Below are 18,247 nucleotides of genomic sequence, written 5' to 3'. Positions count from 1 at the left end.
CGTCATAGCATTCCGGGATGTAGTACAGAAAACAAATATACTTAAAACACTTCTAACTTTAACTAGAAAATACTAACAAATGAATTACTAAGCGAAAATATTATAAACTTAATAACTGCCATAAAGGCAGCACAATGCTTTTCTTCGAGTGTTTTCCATGTTGATGAGGGTGAGTACAAATGACTGATTTACAATAATTTAATTGTGAAAGTGCGCTTGATTTATCGTACAATTTCATTGGACCTCTGTGAACTACTCATCAATTTTATTGGTCTACTGTTACGAGGCAAAATGTTTTTGGCGGCATGAAAAAAAACCATGCATTAGCCGCACCGTAGTAAAGGCCGTAGTGTTCAAAGCTGTTCAAAGCGTGGGAAAAAAGTAGCGGCTTATAATCCGGAATCTACGGTAATTAGAAAGGCAAATGATTTGCTGACCTTTATTGCAAAAGGATTTGAATACAAGGATGTTTAGTCCCCTGTTCTACTCTCTATACATGTGACTGTGTTGCTAAGCACAGGTCCAGTGCTATATACAAATTCCATGATAGCACTACTGTTGGATGAATTGCAGGTGGTGCTGAGTCAGCGTCACTGTGCGGGCGTGTTGCCGCACACGTTGCCTTTGTGGCCACGCACCTGGAATTTTCTTTTTATATAAATGTTGCTTTAACATGCCAATTAATTTTCAGGCTGCGTAAAAAAAAAATTTAAAAAAAAAAAAAAAAAAATTAATTAACTAATTGCTGTTCAGAGCAAATAATTGGTCTGCGCAGCTGTTTAAAAAAAAAAATTAGAGGGAACTTTGCTCAGTGTGCAGGAGTGAGCTAGGACACCTGGTTGAGTGATGCAGGACCAACAACCTCTTGCTCAATGTCAACAAAACTAAAGGATCTGACTGTTGACTTCTGGAAGGGGAAGGAGAGCAAGCACGTGCAAGGCCACGATGGTGGATTAGCAGTGGAGAGAGCCAGGAGCTTTAAATTTCTGTGCTTTAACATGTCTGATGTCCTGGGCCCAGCTCATGGTTGTAGTCACAACATAGGCATACGTTTGTCTTTAATAATTTAGAAGGTTAGGTGGTTTGACTTGTCATTGAATACTCTTACCAAACTTCTATTGTTAATTGTGTTCTGGCCAGGTGCATCATGGTCTGGTACGGAATTTCAAATGTGCAGGAACACAAGAACCTGCAGAAGGTAGTGGATTCGACATAATACATGACAGGCATATCACTCTTCACCATTGTTAGTGTCCACAGGAGGTGCTGCCTTCAGAAGGCAACATCTGCTATCAAACATCCTCACCATTAGAAATGCCAGTTACCATCAAGCAGGAAACACAAAAGCCTGAAGCTTCTCACCACCACATTCAAGAACAGCTACGTCCTTTCAAACATTCTTGAGCCAACCCTCACAACTTTAGTCACTACCTCTGTCTCGCAACACTATGAGCACTTTGCACTATAGTGGACGTTGTTTTTCTTTGTTCTAGTTGTGTTGTATAATTTAAGTTTAATTTGGTTTTTTTGTGTGTGAATGTTGTATTTCTAATGCTATGCGCTTGTGATGCTACTGCAAATAAGTTCTTCATTGTACCTGTGCATACATATGACAATAAACTTGACTTTAAATATAGTTATCCTTTTTATGTTATATACCGCTCTGGGGAAATTACATTTGAAATATTGTATACTTGTCTAGTTTCCCTACTTAAGGAAAGATATACTCAGTGGCCACTTTATTAGGTACGGAAGTGGAACCCAGTGTGGCCTTCTGCTGCTGTAGCCCATCCACTTTAAGGTTTAATGTGTTCTGCATTCAGAGATGCTGTTCTACACACCACTGTTATGAGGTATAGTTAGTGGAGTTACTGTCGACTTCCCGTCAGCTTGAGCCAGTCTGGCCAGTCTCCTGTGACCTCTCTCTTTAATGAGGCATTTACATCCACAGAACTGCCGCACACTGGACTTTCTTTTAGTTTCTCACATCTTTCCCTGTAAGCTCTAGAAAATCCCAAAAGGTTATCAGTTTCTAAGATACTCAAACCACCCCATCGTGCACCAACTCTGGTCAAACTCACTCCATTCTGATAATTTAGTTTGAACAACAATTGAACCACTTGACCACGTCTGCATGCATTGAGTTGCTGCCACATGATTGACTGATTAGATATTTGCATTAACAAGTGGGTTATACAGGTATAACTAATAAAGTGGCCACTGACTATACACTTACAACAGAGAGTGCAGTGAATGATAGATAGATAGATAGATACTTTATTCATCCCCATGGGGAAATTCAACTTTTTTTCCAATGTCCCATACACTTGTTGTAGCAAAACTAATTACATACAATACTTAACTCAGTAAAAAATATGATATGCATCTAAATCACTATCTCAAAAAGCATTAATAATAGCTTTTAAAAAGTTCTTAAGTCCTGGCGGTAGAATTGTAAAGCCTAATGGCATTGGGGAGTATTGACCTCTTCATCCTGTCTGAGGAGCATTGATGACCAGATTGATTCCTGAAATTGTGAATTTGCTGCTGGATTAGGCATACTATGCTGTTTTGAATTTGGAGGAGTGAGAGTTGATCTCAGTGAAGCATACAAAATTCTGGTGGGGTTCAAGCGCAGATGCCTGCTTGATGTTTCTCCTGATTGCAATATGTTGCCATTATGCCAACACTGTACTAAAATATAGGACTGGCCATCCAGGACATGACTATGAAGAAGTCTCTACATAAAGGCTAGCAAATCTTTTGATTTCCCCACCAGCTGGCTGTGGATGCTGGGTCATTGCATATGTTCAAGGCAGAGAAGTTAAGTTTTGGATGTTACTGGAATCGAGGAATATGGTGTTGATGCAGGAATGTGAAGTTGAGGTGGACAACCATGAACTTGTTGAATGATGGACTGTCCATGAGGGGCCAAATGGACTACTCTCACTGTGGAAGTTAGTCTTGGCATTGACTGGGGTAAGAATATTGGCCTGATGTCAAGGGAACTCCCTGGTCTTCAAAGGAATAGTGAATGAAGGACTTTTTGTATTCACGTGAACAGATGCACTGAGTATTGGTTCAATCTCTCATTAAAGATGTGGCACCTCTGGCAATGCATTAGTGCCTTATTACTGCACTGGAATGTCAGTTTAAGTCCCGAAGATAGACTCTGTTGGAGAAAAGAATGTGAGGAATAATTTGCAGGAAATTGTACCCTAACAATTTATCTTAAACTGATGTTGAGGATTTAATCAAACAGTACTAATTATGTTTAATTGCAAATGCAAGCGCATTGAAACCCCAATTTACCCATGTTGTGTTTTATTACTTGTGCTACTGTCAAACTATTGACAGCTGGACTATTGCCATAACTCCCTACGTATTTGTTAATGAACTGTCAGTGTTCGCAGTATTGCCTACAATATTTAACCTTCAAAAAATCTGGGTGTCCACTGATCAAGTATATCAAAAAAGCTTTATTCCTTTTCCTTTTGTAGTTTAGTGAAATGTCTTGGTCAATTGTAAGTTCTTTTTCAAAGTCTTATATGTGAACAGTCATGTTTTTGGCATTATTTTATGGTTGTGTTTCTTGTGAAAATTGACTTTGTAAACTTGAGTTCTGGGGGTGGAAAAGAAAAGAAATTGTATTATTTGTTCAACAGGTTAATTAAACTAAATCTCATTAAGGCTGTTTAATTTTGTATTTCAAATCCAGCAATACAAGAAGAAAGTTTACAGTTCATTAAATGATCAGCAGGAAAGTTGGACAGAGTATTGACAAATAGCTTCTCAAAGTCCGAGGTGAAGGAAGCATCTTGAGAATTCAAGTAGGAGTAGGACATGGGAAATTGTAGGGCACTAAATAATCTAGGTGAGCAGTGATACAGTATCTAGGATTCAAAGTCCTTAATTCCTTGAAAGTGACAATGCAGGTGAATATGGTCATAAAGAATGCAAATGGCATGCTTGCCCTAATGGGTTGTGGCACAGAGGGTTGGGTTGTAGTGTTGCAACTTTACAAAGTACTGCTTAGGCCATACTTGAGTGTTGTGTGTTCTGGTTGCTAACCAAAGTTGGGCTGTGATTGATGAGGTTCACCAGAATGTCAACTGGATTTTAGACGTTGGATAAGCTGGGCTTGTTTTCCTTGGAGAAAAGGTGACTAAGGAGTGACCTGGTGGAAGTAAACAAAATTAAGAGTGGTGTAAATAGGGCAGATAGTCAAAAATGCCTGCTAATGGCAATAGTGAAAGGGCTTAGTTTTAAGATAAATAATAGAAAATTTAGAATAATCAAATCATACAGCACAGCAGTAGACACTTCGGAACCAACTCGTCCATACTGTGATTCATGCCTATGCTAATGCCATTTGCTTTCGTCAGACCCATATAAGTACATGTTCAAATGAATTTTTGTATGTTGTAATTGTGTCTGCATCTACCAACCCAAAAGGAGACATTAGGAAAAAGTTTTTTTTGTAAATTATATATGGAATGCATTGCCAATAGAATCATATACAATTACTGTTTAAGGGGCATCTTGACAGATATTTAAAGAGGTAATGGTCCTAATGTGGACTAATGACATTGACATAGATGGACAAAATTGTCAGCATATACCTAGAGGCCAAAGGGCCATTTCTATGCTGTACAATTGACTCTAACTCTATGATTATATTATTCGGTTATAGTCCTAGAGCATAAATGGATCCTTTGGCCCATCCAGTCCATGCCGGCCTCGTCTTCTGCTTAGTCCCGTGTTCTCGCACCTGGACCACAGCCCTCCATACCATTCTCATCCATGTACCTATACAAACTTCTCTAAAATGTTACAACTGTACTCACGTTCACCACTTCCACTGGCAGCTTGTTCCACACTCACATCATCCTCTGAGTGAAGAAGTTCCCCCACAGATTTCCCCTTAAATGTTTCACCTTTCACACTAAACCTTTAGTTCTAGTCTCATCCAATCTGAGAGGAAAAAAGCCTTGAGCATTCACCCCATCTATACATGATTTTGAAATACCTCTATATGATTTTCCCTTGTTTCTCTTGCACTCCAGTGAATAAAGTCATAACCATTTCATCCTTTCTCTGTAACTCAGGCCCTCAAGTCCCAGTAACATCCTTATAAATTTTCTCTGCTCTCTTTCAAGCCTATTGGTATCTTTCTTGTAGGAAGGTGTCCAGAACTGCACACAATACTCCAAACTCGGCCTTCAATGTAACATCCCGACTGCTGTACCCAGTACCCTCATTTACGAAGGCCAATGTCAGAATCTGGTTTAATATCACTGTCATATGTTGCAGTATGTGTTTTGGAGCAGCAGTGCCATGCAATACATTTTAAAAATAACTATAACTTACAACAAGAAATAGGTTATTAAATAAGAAAAGTAGATGATCAGTGAAAAAGGAGAGCAGAGAAAGTGTGATGATGTTCATGAGTTGGCTCTAAAGCTCCTTTTGCAACCCTGTCTACCCATGTCGCTACTTCCAAAGAATTTTGGATCTGTATTCCTGAGTTCCTTTGTCAGGCCACATACCTTGTGCTCTATCATTCACTGTGTAAATCTTATCCTGGTTTGACTCCCAGAGTCCAACCACCTCACACGTGCCTGCATTAAATTACATCTCCAATTTTTTTAGTCTGTTTTTCCAGTTAGTCCAGATCACTTTGCAAGCTTTGATAGCCTTCCTTGTTGTCCACTGTGCACCCATTCTCGGTGTCATCCACTAATCCGCTGATCTAGATTGCTACATAGTCATCCAACTCATTTATATAGATGATAAACAACAATGGATCCAGCACCGATCCCTATGATACACCGCTTGTCGCAGCCTCCAGTCATAGAGGCATTTTGACTGAAGGTACTTCGAGTTCCTTCTTAAGTCCATCAGTCAGTAGTTTTTGAAAACCTCTTAAAGCACTTCTCTCAACCTTATTGGGAGAAAAAGAATCTTGTATGGCACTTGCATATTGTACACTAGAGTTGCAAGTAGTGGCTTCTTCTTGCATGTTCTGGGAAGTGAACCAAATCGCTTTTCTTCCCTGGGTGTGAACTCATTGAGGTTTCAAAGCAAGGTGCACCAGTAATTTGGAAACATGATTTCCTGCTGCACCAGAAAGGTGGGACATAATTTAAAGTGAGCCTCTGAAATAAGTGAAATTCCTTTATCACTTGGCACGGCTATTACTACAGAATATTGAATTCGGGTGGCAAGGCTAAAAAGGTGAGCTTAAAGTTGTAAAATTACAAGAAACTGAATTATCCAACTCTTTGGCTGTTATTTCTTGAGGTATTCATAGTAGCAATGTGTACCATTCCATTGTTTGAGCTGTCCTGGCTAAACTTTATTTTGTTTGGAGATACAGAACAGTAACAGACCCTTCTGGCCCAGTGAGCCCGCACCACCCAATTACACCCATGGGACCAGTTAACCTACTAACTCCCACAACTTTTGGAATGTGGGAGATCATAAGACAATAGAGCATTAGGCCATTTGGCTCTTCAGCTCTGCCTTGCCATTTCATCATGGGAGGAAACCGGAGCACCCAGAGGAAACCAGTACAAACTCCCTACCAACAGTGGTGGAATTGAACCTGCATCGCTGGCAACTAACAGTGTTACACTAATTGCTGCGGTACCATGATGGATAGAGTTCTGTGCAGCAACTGCAGTGTAGACTTCATCAGCGTGTACTGAAGATTACATGACCAGTTTTTGTGCTTCCTGATGTCTACATGTATGAGCTCAAACATGTGCAAGGAACTGTTTATAGAACATTATTTTATAATGAACATGTACCATTTTTGAAAGATGAAAATGATGAAAACTCCATTGCTCTTCCTGTACTGAGAATATTTGCTGTTTTGGTCCTCCTCCTCCTCCAGCATCTTCAGATTTTCTCCATGTTATCACCTGGCTTCTTTCACTATTGCTGACATCGATGCATGGAAATATTTTAAGAAATAAATCTAATTTCCTTATACAATGAATCAGTTTTAATATCTCCACCAAATGGTGTGAAATTTGACTTTGTGGCAGTAGTACAATGCAATATACAATAATAAAGAAAAAAGCTGTGAATTACAGTAGTAAATAGAATTTTAAAAAGTAGTGAAGTAGTGTTCATGGGTTCAATGTCCATTCAGAAATCAGATGGGAGGAATCTTTTCCTAAATCATTGAGTAAATGCCTTCACATTTCTGTATCTCCTTCCTGATGGTAGCAGTGAGAACAGGGCATGACCTGGGTGATGGGGGTCCTTAATGATGGACACCACCTTTTTGAGGCATCGCTCCTTGAAGATGTCCTGGTTCCAATGGAGGCTAGTGCCCATGATGGAGCTGACTAAGTTTACAACTGTCTGCCTGCTTACTTCGATCCTGTACAGAAGCCCACCTATACCAGACGGTGAAGCAGCCTGTTAGAATGCTCTCCACAGTACATCTGTAGAAATTTGAGTATTTTTGGAGACATACAAAATCTCCTCAAATGCCTAATAAAGTACAGCTGCTGTTGTGTCTTCTTTGTAGCTGCATTGATATGTTTGGTCCAGGTTAGATCCTCAGAGATATTGACACCAAGGAATCTGAAATTGCTCACTCTCTCTACTTCTGATTCCTCTGAGGATTTCCTGTTAGCACAGTTTTATAACCGTTAAATAAAATGAATAGGAATTTTCTTTCCCATGATGCTGGTTTAAGCTGGGGGTGGGCGTCAGCCTGGTAGTGAGTAAAGGCAAAGCAGTTAGTTCTGTAGTCGTACATCTCCTGGATCTGGGTATGAACCTGATACAGGGTGATGTCACTGTCAGTTTTTGTGGTTCTCCCTGTGGGTTTTCCTCTGAGTGCTCCAGTTTCCAAAGATGTGCTTGTAAATTGCCCCTTACCTTGGGTAGATGGTTAAGGAATCAAGAAATAAGGGGAGGTTAGTGACTATGTGGGAGGTTAAGTTGCAGGGGAATACGATTAGGGAGGAGGGGGAGAATTGGGACCGATGTAGAGTGTATGTGTGATATATGTAATAAGCCTATATCATGTGTTTCCCACCCCCTCCAGCCAGTAATTGACCTGAAGCATTAATTGGTTTCCAAGCCACAGATGGTACCCAACCACTGTGCATTTCCAACACTCTTTAATTTTTCTCTTCCAAATTTTCCACCAGAACAATCATTGAACTTCATCGCCTAACCACTTAAAAATAGTCATAAACTCAGGTGGCTCTGGGATGCGGGGGTGGGGGGAGGTGAGGTTATAGAGCTTGAGATCCTCTTGCAGCACGAGGGGGTTCTGTAGCAAGTTACTGTGCCTCGTGCTTCATAATGTTGCAAAAGAAGCCTTGAGAAAGTCGCACACTACAGGTGATGCCGTTAAAGGACAGTTGTCTATTCCATGGTATTGTATGTGGCATATAGGTCACTACAGGATGATTTAAAATAATGTATAAAATGGGATTAATGGAGCTGTAGTAACCTGACTGTAACCTCGGGCCCTCACTTCTAAATTTGGTGCCAGGGTTGTGCAGTGGTTAGTGCAAAACTTTCACAGCCCGGGGCGTTCCAGAGTTCGGAGTTCAATTCTGGTGCCATTCTGTAAGGAGTCCCTGTACTACTTCCTTGTGGAATGTGGTTTTTTTTCCGGGTTCTCCAGTTTCCTCGCACAGTCTAAAGACGTACTGGGTGGGTAAATTGGTTTTTCTAAATTGTCCCATGATTAGGTTAGAGTAGGCTAAGATTAATCAAGTTTATTGGGGGTTGTTGGGGCTGCGTGGCTCAGTGGGCCTACTCCACTAAATAAAAAGTAAATCTTGATCATCAAAAATCTTTTTTTTGTAATTTATTTTTTATTGAAGTTCATCATCAAACATTTCCATAAGATGTATTTCAGATATTGTACAGAAATATCACAGTCATATAATATTTATCTGAGATATACACTTGTAGAGAAGAGAGGAAAGAAAGAACAAATGAAAGGAGAAAACTGTACAAGTAGGGAGGTTTTTTTTACAATATATTCATTGAGTTGTGAGAATAAAATCAGGCCTATGAGGTGTTATGTAGTTAAACCATTTTCTCAGTATGAATCAAATTGTTCCAACTTATGATTAACAGATGCTGTTATCTTCTCCATTTTGTAAATGTCCATTGTAATTTCCATCCATGCACTTAAGGTTGGGCTCTCCTGTGATAACATTTCCTAGTAAGAGTCTTTTTACCAGCCATCAACAGTATATTCATTAAATATTTATCTCTTTCCAACCATTCTGGAGGTATATATCCAAAATATATGGTCTTACTTTGTAAGGGTATTTCACATTTAATGATGTCTTGTAGGGCATTGTGTATCCCACTCCAATAGTCTTTAATAACAAGGCATTTCCAGAAAATATGATAACGGTTTGCATTTTGATTTCCACAACTTCTCCATCAAACAAGGAGGTTACTATCATAATGCAACTTCCATTTAAAAAAAAACCCTGCCCAGGCTTGTGCCCTGGAAACTTTCCAAGGCGCAAATTCATGGTCTATTGAGACTAACAGAGGCCTACACACACACACAATCATAATGGGATTTCTGAGAGGGTGTAATAAAATATCTTACCAAGTTTTTCCATCCGAACTCCCTCCATTTCAGTGAACTGGTACACTTCCATTGATACCTCCATATTGTTGTCCATTCTTCCTCCTTCCCCCCTTCCTTCTCCCATTTTGTTTGATTGTATGAAGTCAAATGTGTTTTAAGATTTGACAAACCCTTATACATGCTTGAAATGATTCTACTACCGTTATCTGAATTATTATCTGAATAATTTTCCACACATAGACTGGGAAGCCCATACTGTAAAAGGGATGGATGGTTTGGAGTTTGTAAAATGTGTGCAGGATAGTTTTTTGCAGCAATACATAGAGGTACCAACTAGAGAAGGGGCAGTGTTGGATCTTCTGTTAGGGAATGAAATAGGTCAGGTGATGGAGGTTTGTGTTGGGGAGCACTTCGGGTCCAGTGATCACGATGCCATTAGTTTCAATATAATTATGGAGAAGGATTGGACTGGACCCAGGGTTGAGATTTTTGATTGGAGATAGGCTAACTTTGAGGAGATGCAAAAGGATTTAGAAGGAGTGGATTGGGACAATTTGTTTTATGGGAAGGATGTAATAGAGAAATGGAGGTCATTTAAAAGTGAAATTTTGAGGGTACAGAATCTTTATGTTCCTGTTAGGTTGAAAGGAAAGGTTAAAAGTTTGAGAGAGCCATGGTTTTCAAGGGATATTGGAAACTTGGTTAGGAAAAAGAGAGATCTACAATAAATATAGGCAGCATGGAGTAAATGAGGTGCTCGAGGAATATAAAGAATGTAAGAAGAATCTTAAGAAAGAAATTAGAAAAGCTAAAAGAAGATACGAGGTTGCAGGGTTTCTACAGTTATATTAATAGCAAAAGGATAGTGAGGGATAAAATTGGTCCCTTAAGAGAATCAGATTGGACAACTGTGTGTGAAGCCAAAAGAAATGGGGGAGATTTTGAACAATTTATTTTCTTCGGTATTCACTAAGGAGAAAGATATTGAATTGTGTAAAGTAAGGGAAACAAGTAGGGAAGTTATGGAACCTATAATGATTAAAGAGGAGGAAGTACTGGTGCTTTTAAGGAATATAAAAGTGGATAAATCTCTGAGTCCTGACAGGATTTTCCCTAGGACCTTGAGGGAAGTTAGTGTAGAAATAGCAGGGGCTCTGACAGAAATATTCCAAATGTCATTAGAAACGGGGATGGTGCCGGAGGATTGACATACTGCTCATGTGGTTCCATTGTTTAAAAAGGGTTCTAAGAGTAAACCTAGCAATTAAAGGCCTGTCATTTTGATGTCAGTGGTGGGTAAATTAATGGAAAGTATTCTTAGAGATGGTACATATAAGTATCTGGATAGACAGCGTCTGATTAGGAACAGTCAGCATGGATTTGTGCGTGGAAGGTCATGTTTGACAAATCTTATTGAATTTTTTGAAGAGATTACGAGGAAAGTTGACGCGGGTAAAGCAGTGGATGTTGTCTATATGGACTTCAGTAAGGCCTTTGACAAGGTTCCGCATGGAACGTTAGTTAGGAAGGTTCAATCGTTAGGTATTAATAATGAAGTAGTAAAATGGATTCAATAGATGGGAGATGCCAGAGAGTAGTGGTGGATAACTGTTTGTCAGGTTGGAGGCCGGTGACTAGTGGTGTGCCTCAGGGATCTGTACTGGGTCCAATGTTGTTTGTCATATACATTAATGATCTGGATGATGGGGTGGTAAATTGGATGAGTAAGTATGCAGATGATACTAAGGTAGGTGACGTTGTGAATAATGAAGTAGGTTTTCAAAGCTTGCAGAGAGATTTAGACCAGTTAAAAGAGTGGGCTGAACGATGGCAGATGGAGTTTAATGCTGATAAGTGTGAGGTGCTACATTTTGGTAGGAATAATCCAAATAGGACATACATGGTAAATGGTAGGGCATTGAAGAATGCAGTAGAACAGAGTGATCTAGGAATAATGGTGCATAGTTCCCTGAAGATGGAATCTCATGTGGATAGGGTGGTGAAGAAGGCTTTTGGTATGTTGGCCTTTATAAATCAAAGCATTGAGTATAGGAGTTGGGATGTAATGTTAAAATTATACGAGGCATTGGTAAGGCCGAATTTGGTGTATTGTGTACAGTTCTGGTCACTAAATTATAGGAAAGATGTCAACAAAATAGAGAGTACAGAGAAGATTTACTAGAAAGTTACCTGAGTTTCAGCACCTAAGTTACAGGGAAAGGTTGAACAAGTTAGGCCTTTATTCTTCGGAGCGTAGAAGGTTGAGGGGGGACTTGATAGAGGTATTTAAAATTGAGGGGGATAGATAGAGTTGATGTGGATAGGCTTTTTCCATTGAGAGTAGGGGAGATTCAAACAAGAGGACATGAGTTGAGAGAGGGCAAAAGTTTAGGGATAACACGAAGGGGAACTTCTTTACTCAGAGAGTGATAACTGTGTGGAATGAGCTTCCGGTAGAAGTGGTAGAGGCGGGTTCGATTTTATCATTTAAAAAAAAATTGGATAGGTATATGGACAGGAAAGGAATGGAGGGTTATGGGCTGAGTGCGGGTCAGTGGGACTAGGTGAGAGTAAGCGTTCAGCACGGACTAGAAGGGCTGAGATGGCCTGTTTCCGTGCTGTAATTGTTATATAGTTATTTGCTTTTCTAAATAGCTGTATCAAACATGTACTTGCCTTGGTTATATTTTTAACCGTCCTATCAACATATTGTCTCATCTGTAAACACCAATTTTTTTTAAAGTCTTGTTTTTCTAATAAGTGTTTCTCTTTAAGCATTTCAAAACTGAACTGTGTTCCTCCTTTCATTATATTGCAGAGAACTGTTATTCCTTTAGCTGTCCAATCCCTAAATCTAGCATCCAGTTTATTTGGTGTAAAATCCGAGTCATATGCACACCATTTACGAATTGCAATATCTCCCTCTAGTTTATATTCTTTTATAATAGTTTTCCATATTTTAAGAGTCCATTTCACATGGGTTAGCAATAGTATTTATGTACCTTTGTAGGTTGTTATCAGCCAAAATTGCTTGTATGGGGATGGGAAGTACCCGCTCCTCAATGTTTTTCCATTGAGCAACATATGATGGGTTACACCAATATATCACAGCTCTCAACTGTGCTGCAAAATAATAATCTCTAAGGGAAGGTGGGCCCCATCCTCCCTTTTCCTTGGCTAATTGCAAAGTTTTGAGACAAACTCTAGGCCTTTTACCTTGCCAAATATAACTTGATAACATTTTGTTCCATTCATTGAATTGATTTTGATTAATCTCTATTGGTAGGGTCTGAAAGAGATATAATAGTCCGGGCAGTATATTCATTTTAATGGATTCAATCCTTTAACTGAGACTATAAAAAGGAATTAGGTTCCATCTTGTTAAATCTTCCTTAATTTTTTTTATACATAGGTTGATAATTGCATTCTGATAATTTTGCCAAATCTTTTGGTATAATGATGTCCAAATATTTGAAAGACTCTGTTTGCCATGCCCAGGGATATCTACTTTCAATTTCTCTTGGTGGGCTATAGTTATATGAAAGTAATTGGGTTTTATCTATGTTGATCTTGTATCCTGATAATTGACCATATTGTTCAAAGGATTGCATCAATTTAGGTAAAGAGTATGTTGGTTGCCCTAGATAGATCAAAATGTCATCTGCGTAACAAGCCAATTAATGCTCTGTCCCATTAATAGTAATTCCCCTAATATCTTCATTTTGTCTGAAGTATTGAGCTAATGGTTCCAGATATAATGCGAAGAGTAGCAGTGACCATGCACAACCCTGTCTTGTGCCCCTTTCTAGGGTAAGACTATTTGGTAAATATCCATTGATTTTAATCCTAGCAGTAGGTTTTTCATACAGTGTCTGTATAATTTAACTAATTGGGTCATGGAAACCAAATCTATGTAAAATTCTGTAAAGAAAATTCCAATTAACCGAATCAAATGCCTTTTCAGCGGAGAATCAAAAATCTATCTGCCATACCTTTGCCTTAAAGAAATATTCAAGGATGGTTCTTTCACTACACTATTTTTTCTCATTGGAATTCTCACCAATCTTAAATAGATGATTGCTATTTAACTAAAGCTTCTAGTTTAGATTCTCCCACAAGAGCAAACATTCCTTCCACATCCATTCTGTCAAGATCCCTCAATTGCAGTATCAGCTACGTTTTGGTCAGGTCAGCCCTCATTTTTCAAAACTTCACTGAGTGTAAAACTAACTGTCCAACTCCTTGTTAAATAAACCATTCCAGATATTAATCAAGTAAACTTCCTTTGAAATGCTTTCAATGCATTGATGTCCATCTTTGCATTGAGCAATACTGTATAAACTCATTAAATATGTTTTCACTATTCCTCTATGTGTTGGCATGTGGCCAAGTGGTTAAGGCGCTCGTCTAGTTATCCGAAGGTAGCTAGTTCGAGCCTTGGCTGAGGCTGCATGTGCGTTCTTGAGCAAGTCACTTAACCATACATTGCTCTGTGACGACACTGGTGCCAAGCTGTATTAGCCTTGTGCCCTTCCCTTGGACAACATCAGTGGCATGGAGAGGGGAGACTGGCAGTTTGGGCAACTGCAGGTCTTCCATGTATTAAAAAAAACCTTGCCCAGGCTTGTGCCCTAGAAACTTTCGCAAATCCATGGTCTATCGAGACATCAAGACTAACGGAGGCCTACACACATTCCTCTATAAAGCTGAAACATAATCTTTGTCCTTTAATTCTCTTCACTATAATCCTTTAACATTCCATTGTTTTTCCTAATTACGTAATATACCTGCATACTCACCTTTTGTGCAGTGGTTCACCCGACCTCCATCTCTGCATCCTAGAACTCTCACCACTCGGGTAATGTGCTGCTTTATTTTTCTTGCTAGGAAGGCCAACTTCACACTTCCAGCATTATTTCTGATGAGAAAATTATATTTTATTTATTATTTATTTTATTTAGAGATCCAGCGTGTATTGGGCTCTTCAAGCCACACCAGCCAGCAACCTCTGATTTAACCCTAGCTGGCAATGATATGCTTATTCTTTCTTTGCTGGATGTTTGCCCATTACTTTCCCACTTACCCTTTGGATCACCAGTAAATTTAACATTCACCAGAGGTGCCTGCAAGGCAGACTTGATGGGAAAGCTTCAGGGAATATGCTTCTGCTAACTGGGGTGCCTTACATCTGAGGTCACCAACTCAAAATAAGGGTTTGGCCATTCAAGACAGAGATGAGACGGAGGTTAGTGAATCTTTGGAATTCGTTACCCAAATAGCTGTGGAGACCCAGTCACCAAATACATTCTAGACGGTGACAAATTTTCAGAGATTAAAGGAATGGGGAGGGGGGGGGTAGATAGGGCTTTTGCAGAAAAGTGGCATTCTGCCAAAAGATCAGCTGTGACCTCAGTGAATGGCAGAGCAGATGTAAGGAACTAAATGACCATCTGCTTCTGTTTCTTGTGTTTCACATATGACCAGAATATGGTGCCAGCTATAACACTTCTCCTTTCGTCTACCAAATGGACGGTATCCATTTTCAGAAAAAATCTCCTGTTCCAAAAGTGCAGTGATCTGTAACTTAGCCTCATTGAAATCTATCTTTCAATAATTTCTTTCATAATTTTCTAAAAGCACCATAATTGAAAACAAATTTGCATTTTTCAACAGAAATTCTACATATACAAGTACATTCTTTTTAAACATTTCATTAAATATAGTTGCACTGTGTATATCTGCCCTTGGGTTTTCTCGTGTAGATATTTTACTTTTCTGAAGCAGTTCTAAGCAGCAATCACAATGCTTATACAGGAAAATGCAAGTAGGTCATAAAATTGCTCTCAGTCATATGTTTGCCAACTGAAGCAATACAAAGCATATCTGTTCAACAGCTTTGGGGAAACTAAATTTTTTTTTGTTTGCATTCAGTATGAGGAAAAATATTGTACTTGTGTCACATGGTGAACATTTATCAGCAACATTTTCAGATTGTGACGTACAGAATACTTTATTTGAGTTGATTATAAATAGGCCTGGAGTTTAACTGTAGTGTAGAAGCACGCAGAGGCTCCTTAAATCATTCATTGTGACCAGTGTTGATTAATTGAGGAACATTATTTAATAATTCATCTTTACAACTAGATCTTTTGAAGCGTTACCCAAGCAATCTCATTGGACAGCTCTTTTCTGTGGGCTTGTGATCTACACAGTTATGCTCTCTGTCTGTCACTGTCCTCTGCCTTTACTCAACCTACCCTTCTTTAACCACCTCCATTTTGCAATATTTTTGTTTCACGGACTTGTTTCCCTTTTAGCCATTATTCTATTCTCATGAACACAAAGGACATGGAAACAGAAGCAGGATAAGGCCAGTCAGTGAGTTCGTGGCTGATTGTTATTTTACCTTAGTACCACTTCACTGCACTGACTCCACTGGCCTTGCATTCAATCTTTTCATCTCCCCGTCCAGAACAAAAACAAACATATTGTATTCACTGTTCTTGTGAGTTTATTGTTAAACCTAGTACTGACAGAGGTTAAGTCCTAAATTAGGGCAATACAGCACAGATACAGGTCCTTTGGCCCATTGAGCTCATGCCAACCACAGTGCTGTCCCGGCTACACCCAGTTTCCTGGGTTAGACCCATATCCCTCTATGTCTGCCAAGGATCATACGCTCACTGTTTGACGTTTGCAAATTTGAGTTGGTCTTAGTTCTGTCTGAATGCACAGTGGCTTGGTATGGCAATGGCTCTGCACGTGACTGCAGGGAACTGCAGGGAGTTGTAGATGCAACTCAGGAACCAGCCCTCCCCCACCCCCCATAGTCTACATTTCTCACTGCCTCAGTAAAAGCAGCCAGCGTAATCAAAGACCAAACCACGTTCTCTCTCCCCTCTCTCATTGGGCAGAACATACAGAAGCCTGAAAGCACGAATCACCGGGCTGGAGGACGGCTTCGATCCCACTGTTATCAGTCTCTTGAACAAATCTCTTGTACAATAAGATGGATGCTTAAACAGAATGCAAGAGAATCTTTTGACTGTATCGGTACATGTGACAATAATAAACCAAAACCAAATTCTCTGTGGGTTTCCTCAAGGTTCTCTGGTTTCTGCTGAAATCCCAAAGATGTACCAGTATGTCAGTTAACTGCTGTAAACTGGTGGGTGGCGGAGTTCCTGAACATGAGAGGTTAGGCTACGGAGGAATATGGGGGAGTAGAACTGATGGAATCTGTAGTACAAATTCACATTAATTAGTTAAATCTAACAAAGACCTAAAAGTAACTATACTAATATGGAGCAAATTGACCTGCCAGTTTGACTTTTGAGATCTCAGTCCACAGAATTTCTGACATTTTGGGTTCCGAGCCATTCTCGGACACCCTCCATAATCCAGGGTGGGGAGGGGGTGCGTTCTGTGTCTGTAGTTCTATAGTTAGAATGGTTCTCCCACTCGGAGGGAAATGATCAGGTCCTCGTCTGTGGTCTGACACTGGCTAGTCCCCAGGGTGCTGCACTAGAGAGTTTCAACCTGTATCCCAGTATATCTACAGCTGGCCTTCCAATATGACCACCTATTTAAAAATAATGTTAAAAACAGATTTTCTGTGCTCTTGAAATACTTGCCTGCAAGAATTAATTTTTGTTTGTTTTGCTTTTCATTCCTGCAGAATCAAGGCCATTGAAAGCCCTGATAAAGATGATGACACGATATGGCTGATGTACTGGGTAGTTTATGGTGTCTTCAGTGTCGCTGAGTTCTTTTCTGACATACTTTTTTCCTGGTTTCCCTTCTATTATATATTGAAGGTGGGTAAAAGTGGATCGGTTTTGCAATCAAATTAGAGTGTACATTGGGAGTAACTGAAGCACAACTGATATTTCTTAGTATCCACTACTCAAGTAGTATAGGTAAAAAAAATAGTAAGGTAATGTTTTCTACTTTTCATATGAATACTTGTACATTTAGATGCTTTACTGATCCTAAAGGAAATTAGTGTCACAGTAATATTACAAGTGTACAAATATACAAATATTAGAAGAGAAGAAAGAAAGAATAAAATAAGGAAGTTAAAAATAAGATGTACAAGATTTACAAATCAAAGATTACAAGATCTCTTTCCTGACTATAGGCTGACTCATTATAGAGCCTGATGGCCGAGGGTAAGAATGACCTCATATAGCACTCTTTGGAGCAGTCCAGTTGTCTTAAGTCTGTTACTGAAAGTGTTCCTCGGTTAAGCCAAGGTGGCATGCAGAGGGTAAGAAACATTGTCTAGAACTGCTAGGATTTTCCACAGTTGTTTGTTCTATCACAGCCTCCAGTATATCTAGTTTGACTCTTATAACAGAGCTAGCCTTTCTAATCAGTTTATTCAGCGTGTTGGCATCACCGGTGTTGATGCCATTTCCTCAGCACACCACTGATAAAAGATTGTACTGGTGACAACAGACTGGTAGAACATGTGAAGGGGAGGCCTGAATACTCTGAAGGACCTCAGTCTCCTCAGGAAGTCGAGGCGACTCTGGCCTTTCTTGTACACAGGCTGTGTTGATGCTCCACTCAAGTCTGTCGTCCAGGTGCACCTCTAGACACTTGTAGGTCCTCAGCACATCCACATCCTCACCATCAATAATAACAGGGAAC

At 39.5% G+C, this 18,247-nt stretch overlaps 1 protein-coding gene across 1 annotated transcript in view; it reads left to right on the top strand.

Moving 5' to 3' along the window:
• reep5 (receptor accessory protein 5) overlaps nt 1–18,247 on the top strand; it is a 41,539-nt gene that overhangs the window by 15,059 nt on the left and 8,233 nt on the right. The window contains exon 3 of the mRNA XM_073068564.1: nt 17,271–17,409. Coding sequence (XP_072924665.1) covers nt 17,271–17,409 — 139 coding nt within the window. The remainder of the gene's footprint in view (nt 1–17,270; nt 17,410–18,247) is intronic.

This window comes from Hemitrygon akajei, chromosome 2 (assembly GCF_048418815.1).
Source record: "Hemitrygon akajei chromosome 2, sHemAka1.3, whole genome shotgun sequence".
Lineage (NCBI taxonomy): Eukaryota > Metazoa > Chordata > Chondrichthyes > Myliobatiformes > Dasyatidae > Hemitrygon > Hemitrygon akajei.
This window is presented reverse-complemented; position numbering and strand designations above follow the sequence as displayed.